This window comes from Gymnoscopelus braueri, assembly GCF_963280865.1.
Source record: "Gymnoscopelus braueri genome assembly, chromosome: 22".
Lineage (NCBI taxonomy): Eukaryota > Metazoa > Chordata > Actinopteri > Myctophiformes > Myctophidae > Gymnoscopelus > Gymnoscopelus braueri.
In genome coordinates, this window is record NC_137624.1 from 19,355,871 (window position 1) to 19,370,172 (window position 14,302).

The 14,302-nt window shown below is 40.5% G+C and overlaps 1 protein-coding gene across 1 annotated transcript in view; it reads right to left on the reverse strand.

Moving 5' to 3' along the window:
- Positions 1 to 14,302, reverse strand: part of plppr1 (phospholipid phosphatase related 1) — a 78,892-nt gene that overhangs the window by 48,191 nt on the left and 16,399 nt on the right. The window contains exon 2 of the mRNA XM_080419576.1: positions 7,903 to 8,013. Within this exon, the coding sequence (XP_080275702.1) occupies positions 7,903 to 7,962 (60 nt within the window). The 5' untranslated portion in view covers positions 7,963 to 8,013. The remainder of the gene's footprint in view (positions 1 to 7,902; positions 8,014 to 14,302) is intronic.

Genomic DNA, 14,302 nt, shown 5'->3' on the forward strand with positions numbered 1-14,302 from the left:
GTTCATGGTCAGTTTCCCCTGGTAGTATTGTGTGCTAGTATACCTAGCAGATTACACAATTAGTGGACAGTTAGTTAATGCCACAACTGTGTTTTATTCTTGCAAACACGGCACCTGCAACCAAAATAATAACCAGGTTTCTCTTGCCCTTTTTCTAACCCCGGAGAATTGTCTCTGTATATGTATTCAGAAACGGCAAGACAGGAGTGGAAGGCTAAGTGAGGGTGGGTGGAGTATTGACGTGCAACACAGGTCTCCAGCTGGGAATAAAATCAGGACCGTTGCCATTACAGTACAGTACTGTGACCAGTCTGATGTGCCCTGATATTCTGGGCTTAAATTTAGCCCATGGCCTGCGTCACCTACTGTACATAGGTGGGGGATCAGGGATATTTTCTCAATCTCCATCTTCTCTGTGCCATCTCCCTCCACAATACTGTCAAATACAAATGCGAAATAGCTTAAGAACTATCTTTAAAAAAGAAAAATCTGACGACAATACAAAGGCTCAAAGCTACGCTGCCTCGAGTCGGCAGTGCGCCAAGAAAAAAGGGAAAGTTAAGATGAGAGAAGATAAATCCCTGTGGCTGACTGTGGGAATCGCCTACATTCATGATTGGCATAAGATTTGTTTGCTTCCTCAGGGCCTCGTAGAGGTGACAGCTTCTCTGAATGAAGCTCAGCACACGGTAGCTTTAACTGGTCTCCACGTTCACAATGTGCGCCGCTGTGGCTGGCTTTCCTTTTTCGTGCACATATTGCAGAAAGCTTCTTAGGGTTAGACTAATGGCACTTAGTAGATGGGAGAAAACACACAGCGTACGTTGTCTTATGAGGTGCAAGTAGAGGGGAATTGAATGACTCAAAAGTAGAAACCGCAAACTCTGGCTCTACATGCAAGTGATATTAGGGATGTTAACAATGAATCTATAATCGATGAATTGCCGTTAACACATTAACCGCCAAGAACGTAGTCCTACGGTCCGTTAAATCCAACTGTTAGTAGCCCTACGGTAGCCCTACGGTCCACGGTCTTTTCGCGCTAAAAATTTCCGGGTGCACTTTCGGATTTTTTTTGATCCACTTCCGTTTCCGGTTTGATGACCGGAAACAGAATTATTTGGGATCCGGTTTTGACGATCACGTCCGCCCTCGTTCTACAGACGAAACTGAAACTCAATTCTCTTCCTGTAGTTTTTTCTCCTCGCATATCACTGTTTAACGTAATCCGCTCTAACTACAACATGGATGCCCCGTTTGACACGTGGTTTTCACTGGGAGATACAGTGAGATGTCGCCGAAGTAAACAGACCGTGTACGGCTCAATCTTAAGGATTTTAACAAGATCTATGGCGACATGAAAAAAACTAAAATACAACAATAACACCTTGGCACTGGTGAGTACATTATAAGATTAACCTCTGGCGGTCGATGTGTTAAGAATGTACTCTTGGGGGGGGGGGGGGGGGGGGGTGAAAAGTTACAGGTACAGTATGGTGTGTGTGATATCAAATGTGAGCTTACCATAATCACAGTAATCCTTAATCATATTCAAGGGCTTTTGGAAAGAAATGAGAGACTCCAGAGCACTACAGACAGGAGGTGTGTGTGTGTGTGTGTGTGTGTTCAGCTGATGCTCGTTGATGCTCGTTAATGTTATATAGATCAAGGCAGTTATGTTTCTGCACTCATTTTCGGTTTCAGACAAGAATTTTCCTTTTGGTCCTAAAAACGCTGCTTATCAATTAATCAATTAATCGATCGATAAGGTTATCAACTATCAATTAATGAATGAATCGATAATTTGCATCCCTAAGTGATATCCTTTTATTTTGTGAGTGATGTTTCGCCCACAGCCTTCGTCTGCACCGTAGATTAATGATACTGACATTACCTTGAATAATCTCATCAGAGTGGAGGTTGAGGATGTAGCCACTGTCTCTCCACACAATGCTTCACTCTAATCTGCCTTTTCCTCCTAGCCCTTCATCCTGCTCTCCCTTTCATATTTTCTCATCTTCCCTGCTTCTCCTCAAATATCGTACATCCAAAGATCCTGTTGATTGGGAAAACTACAGACATATGAGGAATGTATGCAAGACCAAAACAAGGAATGCATCTGACTACAATAAAAACAGCTTTAGACATGACTTCTATAACCCCAGACAGTTCTGGAACAAATTGAATCACTTTCTCAATAAAAAAAAAACAATAAAAACATAAAACAGCTCAAAATAAATAATTAAATCATCTCTGACCTCCCACACATTTCTCAAGCCTTTAACAATAATTTCTCCTCAATCTGTACTAGTTCCCATGATACAAACTCATATAATACGGCTGGTTCCCCAACAACTAACACTCACAATAGATCATTTTCTTTAAGAAAAAATCCTGCCTGTGGATGTCTATCATGCCATTTGTGAGTTGAAAGAAAGCTGTGGTGCAGATGGCCTTGAAGCCAAGTATGTCAAACTTGCTGCTCACATAATGTATCTCATTGCAGACCTATTCAGCCCGTCTCTGTCTACCTGCTCATTCTTATCAATATGGAAATGTGCAAGAGTTACTCCCATTTTTAAAAGTGGGGACCCAACTGATCCTAACAATTATAGACCCATTTCAATTATTTGTACCAACACAAATATCTTTGAAAAAAATGCATCATCAGCTCTCACAGTATTTGAGTCTCTTCAACATTTTATCTCCAGTCCACTGTTTACAAAGTGGTTACACTCTGGGAGTTAAAATTAACACTGAATTTTCCTGTGCAAAATCACTTCACACAAAGAGGGTGTGTGAAGCCTTTAGGAATTTAATTCTGATGCATCAACGGTGGAAAACATCAACGGAAAGCAGCAGATACTGCATTACACGAAAAGCACATCATATATGTAGGCTTACTGTAGCTGTGCTCCACGCATGCAGCTGCTCCAATTAGGAGGCTTCGATTTAGTCACCTGACAACACTGTCCCTCAACCCTCTCCTGTTTCTGACAGTAAGAGAGAGGCAGAGTGTGAATGAGAGACAGAAAGAGGGAGGGGGGAAGAGAAATAGATGGGAATAAAGGGGGAGGCAGAAATAGCAAAACAGGGATGCAGAGGAGAGAGAGAGAGAGAAAGAGAAAGTAAGCGAGAGAGAGGGGGAGATGTGAAACAGACAGAAAGCGGGCACAAATGACAGCATGAGAAACGGTGTCACACTCAAGATGTGCAGCAGGGAATAATGTCTAAACATGCGACATGTGGGGAGGAGAGAAAGAGAGAGGGGAGGGAGGGATAAAGAGAGATAGTTGATGGAGAGAGAGTGAGAGACAGAAGAAAAATGACAGTGAACGGGAGAGAAAATGATATTGATAAAGAGCTTGTTTTGGAGAATCAACCATGAAAGACAGGATAAAAGGATATTCCATAATAACTAGCTACAATTTATAATCTAATGTTTATCTCCCAGCTGTGCAATGTGTAAGGCTAATTATACTTCATTCAATGACCCAATTTGACAAATGTTGCTGAACAAATCACTTCTTTCAATTGAAAATTCATTATTATATAATCTGTAAATAAATTAATCTGTGAAGACATAATGCCAATGGCAGCTAATGATCCCTTCAAGATCAATAGTTGGTCTCCAGCCAAAGTACTGTAGTTGCATAGCTTTGTCAATTATTAACCTGATTATGTCACAAAGTCTTAATTTAATTTATTTTTAATTTTCTTGTGAAGGAATTAACCACTTAAGCCCTTGTACAACAGTGCTGTGCAAAAAAAATGCTAAAATAGCCAATCTACAAGCTCACAACACGACGTGTTGCAGTCATTGTTGACTGCAACAAATAGCTGATGGTAGTACAACATGTTTTATTTTGTTCCTCCCATACATATCCAAACATCCAATGTCCATACAGCATGGGCATGCCCATGCCCGATGGGCTCTAATCTAGTTCAAATAATCTAATCTAATAAACTGATAAACAGGCTAGCCAAAGTATAGTTCTGAAGTTTGTTTGGGCTTGCTGTCTTTTGCTTTGTTGTTGAGATAAAATGGATTATTGTCTGCTTTAACTTCTTGCTTCCCTCGCTCACAAGTTGCTCAGTGAAAATTATCCATCCAGCTGGCGGAAGATTTGAAGCTTCTTTCAGCTTTGGTGTCAAACAGAGATATTTGAAAACACTGTGGCTGAAAAAGTCACTGTTGTGCGATGAAAGATTTTGTGTCTTTTGAGCTTCTTCAGTAAGTATTTTATTTATCTTTTTATTTTAGTTACTTGCCGTTGTACTACCATTTCGTTCAGCTTATTGTTCAGCATCCACTTGAAGGTAAATTTGTCTAATTCAAAATGTGTCTTTTGTTTTGAAATCAGAGGCTTTTATGAGACCTGTGCTTTTGTGTTTTATTTTTCTCTCAACTTTATAGGTTTCAAATGTATTTTATTTTAGTTAGGTAATGTATGGGAAACAATGCCTTAGTAAATCAAGTTTGATATTAAATACATTTTACATACTTTATTTATTTATTAAGTTTGCCCCAAAGTATGTTAGTCATGTGATTACACCAGCACTACAGTTCATGGAGCATAGAGATGGTTGGCCAATGCTTAAAGGACAATTAAACTTTGGTAAAGGTTTGGGTTTAGTAGTTTCCTTTCCATGATGTAGTTCCAAATATTGGCAAGATATCTGCAATAGTTGCTCTGTAGATTAAAGATTGATTAAAAATATCTTGACATACTGTACATTGTGCAGTGTAACAGGTTTCAAAGTCACACTTATTTATCTAGTATCACATGTCTAAATTAGACAGCTACTAAAAAGAAAACCCGTAATCTGGGTCCACAGGACAGGCACTAGATCACTGACACAGGGACTGTATAGCCATAACTTGCTGACATGATTTCTGTAAATCATTCCTATGCAGCTGCATCACTCTGTGTATCAACTAAAGCAATTGTTTGTTTTTACCATCTTCCACAGCTGTACGTCAAGAATTGTGCATACAGTACATTGGCAGTCATCTAAAATGCTCAAGGCATTATGCAAATCCCAGCAGAAGTGATTGTGGCAATACATCATCAGTATGCTAAAGCCCGAGTTATACTTAGTTACGCACGGGCGTCACGCACCGAAAATAGCCAATCTACAAGCTCACAACGTGACACGCTGCGACACGTCATGAGCTTGTAGATCTACTATTTTCGGCACACAACCAAGTATAAATCGGGCTTAACCGATTATGTATTGCAGCATGACGTCCTCTCACAGAAACGTACAGTGGACCTGTACAATCAGCCCCGAAAACTTGACAGACATCTTTGATGTCGTTTCTAGGTATCTTATTATAGCCTATCGCACACAATCTTGAGGGTTGATTTCACCCGGAGAGTGTAAAAATTGTATTGTTAAGGAATTTGCTGTGTAGATTCTCCAACAAAATACTGAGAGACATTAGGTAGGCTGAGGAGGAGAGAGCAGTGTTGCCAGATTATGTGAGAGAAACAAGCAACCAGGTCTAGGAAAACCAGCCCAAAAGAAGCGACTATGGGCCACATGAGCACTTTAACATATACATCTACAAGCTCACAACGCGTCGCATCGCGACGCCTTGTGAGCTTGTAGATCGGCTGTTTTCAAATAAAATCTTGCGGGGAAATTATAATAGGCAGATCTGGCAACCCTGGGAGAGAGTGTAGGAGAGACAGACAGACAGTAGGAAAACTGAGAGGGAATACAGTGTAGGAGAGATAGGCAGTAGGAAAGCTTTAGAGGGAGACAGAAGGAGAATACCTTAGTAGTAGGGGTGTAACGATACGTTTTAACAACGATTCGATACGTATCACGATACTTGGTTGTCGATACGATACATGAACGATACAGGTTAATTTAGAACGATACGATACGTTTCGATTCAGCGATTTAGTCGATACGATACATGAACGATACAGGACAGGTTAATTTAGAACGATACGATTCGATTCAATGATTTAAAATCGATATAGTAACTATTTATTTACCCAAAAATTCTGTGTGAAAAATAAATACCTGGATACTGGATATAAACCCCTCTTTCTCTTTTCTTCTTCTTAAAAGTACTTAGTATTGATATAATTGATTATTTGCATTGCAGAACGATTCGATACGATTATTTGCATTGCAAAACGATTCGATACGATTCAAAGTCAAACGATACGATATTTAGCTGTTTGCATATCGATATAGTAGATCGTTGAAAATTCAAAACGATGCATCGATGCAGTTACTGTATCGTTACGGGCCTACTTAGTAGTGTAGGAGAGACTACTACAGTTGGAAAGCCGAGAGACGGACAGTGTAGGAGAGACAGACAGTAGCGCACACACACACACACACACACACACACACACACACACACACACACACACACACACACACACACACACACACACACACACACACACACACACACACACACACACACACACACACACACACACACACACACACACACACACAAAATCCCATGGGAGCGTTCCTCCTGTGTGTGCCCTACACCGTCTCCCTCAGCTTTCAACTGTCTATCTCTCCTACACTGTCTCCCTCTCAGCTTTCCCACCGCCTGTCTCTCCTACACCGACTCCCTCTTGAGGCACACACACATATAATATATATATATAGTGTTTTTTGTACTCCTCTACAAAGTGCTTTGTAAATGTACAATTTCGCTGAAATAAGATTATCATTATTAAAAACCTAGACTAATCTCATATTAAGCTGATGCCGTTTTATTTATTTTTTCGCCATCCCTTCTTGACAGCCCCAGGCTTTATTTGAATTATTGATTTTTTCACCAATCAATAAGTGGGAGTGTTGCGGGACGCTGTGCCCCAAAGACATGACAAATATTAAAAATGTACATCTTCCTACACGGTAATCAACCCAAAATACACAGGGAAAGTAAATAACATTTTTCATCTAATGAGGTGAGGTTGTCAGGAACAAGCTGGATAATTAGATGGAAAATATATGTGTGGAGCAAGTGTCTTGTAAAGAAGCTTGTCAAAGAGAGAGAGAGGGGGGGATATGCGAGAGAGAGGAGAATGAGAGAGAGAGGGGGGCTTTGAGAGAGAACAAGAGAGGGAGAGGAGAGAATGAGAGACAGACAGACAGACAGACATATTTAGGTGTGGCAAGAGACATGTCCAGACATTTCTCCACAGCAGGTGGCATGGGGTGAGAGATGGCCAGATAGGCATAGATAGAGGGATAGAGATAGAGGGGGACAGACACATGGAAAGAGAGAAAGAGACAAATGGTGAGATGGAGAGAGAAGACATGAAATGAAGGAAAGAGAAGCAGTGAAATCTCCAGAGCCTCATATGAATGACATGTCCTCAGTGAGACTGGTCAGTGATATGTGTGTGTGTTGTGTGTTGTGTGATGTGTGATGTGTGTGTGTGTGTGTGTGTGAGAGAGACAGACAGACAGAGAGACAGGTAATGCTCTGTGGCGCTTCTCCATATTTAATTACCATCTCAGATGAAAGTCTTTAATCACAAAGATGTCTCAGGATGCCTTGCATCACACACACAAGCACACGCATGCACACAGCCACACACGTACAGTATATGTTCAGTTTTTCACGCCTTTGAACACTCTCTTGACAGTTGGTGTATAATTTACCAGTTGAGGTCAGTTGCTGTAATTCTTTCACATTGGTGCACGCATGCACGCACAACCCCACCCTCTCTAAAGTACCTGTATCATTTTTTCGTGTGGTTCGTTGATATAATAAAAATAAGTTGCTTCTCGATTATTCAGGCAACCTACATGAGCAAGAATAAGTTGGTAAATAGTCTAAAAATTGGTTTGGATATATTTTCAGTTAATTTCCCAGCACTACTCACGCACACATGCATAAGTGCTCACCTCGACAAAGATGAAACATGGGATGATAGTGTAGCTTCGCAGAGTGTTGTCGAACGCCATCTTGCCTCCTGTAGGGAGACCCTCTCCTCTCCGGATTCAGGGCAGCTCAGTCTATGGAAACAGTGAAGAATCACACAGGTTAACCCCATTAACCACATGAACCCTATTTTGGCGATGTCATTATAGGTGAAAGTTCTCAAAAATAGCATGGCCCTAGTAGAGGATGCCCCCTACTGATTTTGGCGATCTCATGGCCTTTTGTCTAGCGCCACCCTTAGACCAAAATCTCCACATGCACTCAAGTGCAAACGCCCTCAATGAGGCAGTTTTCCATTAAACTTGTTCACCACATTCACACACAGGATGAACCGTAACTATTTGACCCCATGACCTTTCCTTTAACACCACCCTCAGGCAAAAATATCAACTTTACAGACAAAATTTCTCAATCATATAGGCAGATTGCAGGTTAAACCCTACTCATTTTGGTGAGCCCATGGACTTCTTCTATCCTCTTATCACCATCCTTTGGCCAAAATGTCTATTTGAGTGCAAGGGCCAGCAAAGACTCTAGGGGCTGCTATAAGCCAGGGCTTTTTGACTCTTAGTCTTGCTTTTACAATTGCTCCTCTTCCCAAAATAGTACCAGGTATTTTGTTTTAAACCATGTTTAAAATTGTAGGTGAAAGCGTCCTGTCAGTTTATCTTATTGCTGTGAACATTTATATGAATATGTTTTTCTTTTCCTTTGTTTTTATCCTAGCCCCTTACAACTCATGTTGGAGGCTCTGTTTTGATTTGTTTTCATCCCTCTCCCCCACAAGAGGCTAATGCCTCAAGGTCGTTACTGTAAATAACAAACTGTTCTTAATAAACAGTCTGGTTAAATAAAGGTTAAATAACAACAACAACATTGCGTTTGATTAAACAATGAAAGCTAACGAGCTACATCACCGCAAGTTAACAGGACAGTTATTTTTATTGGCTCAGTAAAAGTGAATCCACATGGGAATTTCCATGTCAGCAACTACATCGGCCAGTCCCGCTGGGTTTCTGACCATTCCCACCCGCTCCCACAATGATTTCATCCCGTACCGTTTATTTTTGACCGCCCTGCTCCCGCCTGCAGCAAAGTTTAACTACCATCTGCTCCTGCAATATTTCCATTGGGACCCACTTACAAACAGAAACACAGAATGTGAGAGAGAGGGAGCGAGAGAGAGAGAGAGAGAGAGATGGCCATTACAGCACCACGGATAGCGACACAGCTTACTGCTCATCAGTAGGTTATTCATAATGGATGTACCTGTACTTGTCGGTAAAGACATTTTGAAAATAGGCTCCAGTTAGTTTCCATTTTTGTCAGTAACAATTGAGAAATGTGTCCAAATGTTAGACCTGCTTTTCTATTGTAATGGACAGTTTGATTCCCTTTTCACCCTCATTTGTTGACTCCATGCTGTGCTCCATGCTGCAACAGTGCTCCACCCACTCTGTTGCATGCTTCAGGTACGCTACATCCAGGTTACTACGGGACATGCAGGACCTGCAGATTTTTGATGACCGGCCGCAGTAACTTAAAATATGCCACCTCCTGCAATATCTGCTTTGGGTCCCTTGGAAAATGTTCTCATTTTCTTTTTACTACCTTGAACTGCAAAAGCCTGCATAAACAACACTTTTACCTGTAAAGGTAACTCCGGACCAAACAGACTCGTCCAGACTATTGCAGACTACTCCAGACTGCAACAGACTGGTATTCGGTTGGCAAAAGTTGGCATTTAAGTCTGTCAGCCGACTGGCCATTCATGTGCTAATTTGACTTTTAGCCTGCCAGCGTTGCCAGGTCTGCTTATTATAAGCGACTTTGGGCTTGTTTCCCTGCAACGCCACTTGTTCCCAGCGTTTTTTCTTCACTGACGTGCAGTGGTGTAAAGTAACTAGTACATTTACTTATTTACTTAAGTACAATTTTGAGGTACTTTTACTTTACTGGAGTATTTCCAATTGTCTATACTTGTACTCCACAACAATTATTTGAAATGTTTAGTTACTAGTTACTTTGCAGATATAAATCATTATGAAACATACATTAACCACTTTAGCCCTATTTTATACCTATAAGCTATTTGAAAATAGCAGATCTACAAGCTCACAACGTGTTGCGATGCACGCGTTCTGAGCTTGTATTCTATTCTATTTTCAAACATTTTTGTACTTTTACTTTTGGTACATTTTTATACCAATACTTTAACTCAAGTAAATGTTGAATTCCGGACTTTTACTTGTAACAGACTCAGAGTACATCTATTGCATTCAAGCCTGGAATTTCGTCATTTTAGGGGCAAGGCCACTTGGCCTTTGGTGTTGTAATTTTTTGGAGGCCACAAAGGCCCGGCCTTCCTGCCAGGGCAGGAAGGCCATCCAAAAAAATAATAAAGATTTTTAAGTCCAAAAATGATTTTTAAGTCCAAGGAAATAATGCATTTAACTTGAAGGTTAAGGATGATTGTATTTTAATATATTATAAGAATAGTATAACTATCTGTGAAATATAACCCATTTATTTCACAAAATAATGTGTTGGCAAATGACCAATATTTAGTTATATAGGTCTCAATATGTCACATTCAGCCCTGGACTTCACTGACTGAAGTAGGGGTCACATTAATCACATTAGATTCACAGAATGTATTTTACCCACAAGTTATTTTCATTCAAATGAAATGTGAATGAACTTGCACTAATAATGACTTTAGTTGATTTTTCACTCTTTAAAATATAGTATTTCTTAATTATTAATAATTACAGCTTGTAGATTGGCTATTTTCACGATTTTAAATTGTTTTTAAATAATAATAAAAAAGGAACATACAAGATTTCCACCCGACAGCCATAATATATAGCCAATATATGGTTCTGTATCAGTATATGAGTCCGTTTTTGCAGATTTCATTCTAATTGGCTACTATGCCTGAATATGAATTTCATGAGCCTGGGTAGGTCACCCTGGCTTGGCGGAGATATGCCCTGTAGCGCACACTCCGCACAGCAGCAGCAGGTGAAAGCAATTCACTTAAACGAGGGTTGTGTTGCACACCAAAAAAACGGACTAAAACTGTCACATTGTAGCTGCTGAAATAAACTTCCCATTTAGATCATTGTTGACAAATGAACAGGGGACTGGTGTCTAAAAAAAAACGTATTGACAGGAAAATCGCGCATTGATACTTTTACTCAAGTAAAACATTTGAGTACTTTTTCCACCACTGCTGACGTGTACACAACATTTTTGAAAACTAATGTACACACCTGCTCCCAATAAATTACATCACCACAGCGCAAAAGTAGGTCAAATCAATCAATCTCTCTCTCTGGGAGCAACAACGAGAAACAGTGAATGTAGGTTTTCATAGACATGGTCGCTTGTTTCTCTCACATAATCTGGCAACACCGACAGCCCTCTGTTGTCACTTCGTCTCTGCTACATAGCTGGCCCCAGTCGGCTAAAAAGCTGAACATGTACGGTCGGCTCTGGGTCGGCCGAAAAGGTCCCGACGGACCCCCCGACGGACCCCTAACCGACTGGACGACGCTTCCCGACGCCAAGTCGGCCCAAAATCGGGCCGACTAGGATTGGTCTGGAGTTAGCTTAACTGTGATGTGACAATAAAGTTGATTGATTGATTGGGATCCCAAATTCCCAATCCTAATGCAGGGCTCTACTTTTGAGCACACCGGTAGATGACTGGATAGCATGGCAATAATGATAGTAGAGATAGAAACACTCACTGACAGAAGAACGTTGAGGCTTACTAATGATAGCATGTCACATAATTGCAACATCCCTGTTTCGATTCAGACTGGAGACATGTGTGTTAACAAACAGTTAAGTTCACAGTCACAGAGCAATAAAACACTGTAACTCTACTAGTAATTACAGCCTGTGTGTGCAATTAATGGTGGCAGCAGTGCCCCCTTAGTGGCTGTCCTGTCTTATTAAATACTCAAACCAGCTAGGCTAATCAATCCGAATGCAACATTTAATTGATCAGTCTCAAAAGTCATTCACTCAGCAGAATGCGATGCTTTTAGTGTGTACAAAAGGGAGATAGATTCTCCTAAGTCAGACTGTTACTCTGCATGTGAGATCAAAACATTCAGGACCTGGTTCACATGTCCCGAGCTCTTCCTTGTCAGTAATCAATTCATTCCCTAGAGCAGCCTAATTGTTTTCGATTTCTTATAAGTTTAAACATACATTTTCAGAACTTATAGAAGATAGAAAGTAGAAAAAACTTCTTGAATGTGCTATATTAGTTCTATATTCAAAGGGCTATCTGTTGTAATGTTAGGCAACATTGAATATACATTAACACAGATTGCCATGTAAAGTTACCTTGCCAAAGTTAGAGAATAGATTATTTTGACAAATGTATTGTATACAAAACATCTGACACAAAACACAATATTTTCAGATCACGCCATAAGACAACATTCTTTTTAACATAGACTATCATTTTTAGGTGGGTAGTGGTTTATTTAGACGGGACTGGGAAAAAAGAACAGAGAGGGGAGAAGTCAAGCAAATCAGGTCTACTCTCCAGAATTGAACCGGGGACATTGCGCAGTTACGATGACTTCACCCATTTCAACCTATCTTCATATAATGGTCCTCAGTGATGCTCATGATTTAACAAAAATCTACTTGGTCTGTGTCTCATAGGAGGGCTGTGGACACTTCAGCCTATTTTAGATTTGTATTAACACAAGAATAATGTCTTCCATTATAGCATGCTAACTTTCCAGGAATATAAAGCCTGCAGTTTCTATTGGCTTGGATTCCCCATCGATGTCGTCACTGGTAGGCGGGTTTCTGAACTGTCCACAGCCCTCCTCTGAGACACAGACCAAGTAGAGAGAAATGGCACCATATTATAATGAGCATTAGTGAGGAGCAATCATATGAAGATAGGTTGAAAATGGGTGAAGTTGTCCTTTAAGCTGACTATTCCTTTTGCTGGTCAGCTAGTAGTGTAGCAATAAAATGCGATTGCAGGACCTAAAAAAAAGCACAAACAGAAACAAAAGGTGTTGAAATGCATAGTGCCACATTCACCACAACAATCTCACTGTTGATCACTTCAACCCTAGGGTCCCCAAGTTTTTGCTGATTATTCCCTCTAGTCAATGTAGTTCTGTCCATTCCTTTTAGAGGGGGAAATGAAGAAAGGTTTGAAAAGATTTAATTCCAAGCAGCTCCACTGCCTATAGGAGATAATCCAGCCTCAACAACTTCCTATCGTCACAACTGACAATGAACTACATCCAGTTTCTGCAGGCCAATTCATTATAATCAGATAAAAAAAAGATGATCAGATCAGATCGTCCCTCACAACTGCAAGCTCATCAAACGAGTAGCCTCAAGGCCTTGTCAGAATTCATCACCGTCTCAGTGATGAATTCACTGAGACGGTGACGCTCCACTCTGATGACTTTGTTCACATGAACCTGAGAGTGATTGCTGCGATGACGGGTGCGATGAAGGGTGTCTCCTTTCCTGTCCATTGCATGGTGGTAAGGAAGTAGAAAACTTCATTTATAAAAGCACTTTTCAACACAGAGTTACAATGTGCTGTACAATGAGGAAAGAAATCAGTTCACATGAAAATAATAAACAATAAAATGTAAAACAAATAAGGAACATAATGATATAACATTTAAACATACACACAGAAAGCCAAACAATCATCATACAACAAAGTGCTTTTAACATTTCTTACAACAGTCAGCTGACTAATGGTAGACGGTACCAGGTCGGGAGAAACCACTGCAAAGCCCCAGTGAGCCTTAATTGTGGGACAGTCAGAAGGCCTTGGTCAGAAGACCTGAGAGATCTCACATTTTCAAGTGGTTGCAGTTATTCAGAGATGTAAAGTATGGCCAGCCCATGTAGTGCTTAGAGGTGTTTAAAAGTATTTTTGAAATAAATTATGAATTAATTCAATGGGCAGCCAATTTAACAAATTTAACTTTTAACTTTATAGTTAAAAGTGGTTCCTCCCTTGGTTACACCCTTTTATGTGAGTGTGAACTGCGAATGGCTAAGTGATGCACAGGTTACACACAGGTCGAGTGGGCCTAGGTCTGGGGGATCCCCAGACTGGGCCTAGTCCCCAAAAATGATGTGCTGGCAGGTCAGGTCGGAAGGAAACGAGTAAAATCTGATTTTAGTATATCAGTATTTTGATTATGTAAACCTCTACAGAAAATGAGAAACACTCTGGAGTCACAAAATTCGCTAGGTTCCAAAATTGCAATGTAACAAATGTCTAGCCAGCTGGCGCATTAAAAAGGAGAGACACACCATCAGTTCTTCTTCCCAGTGCTTAGATGCACC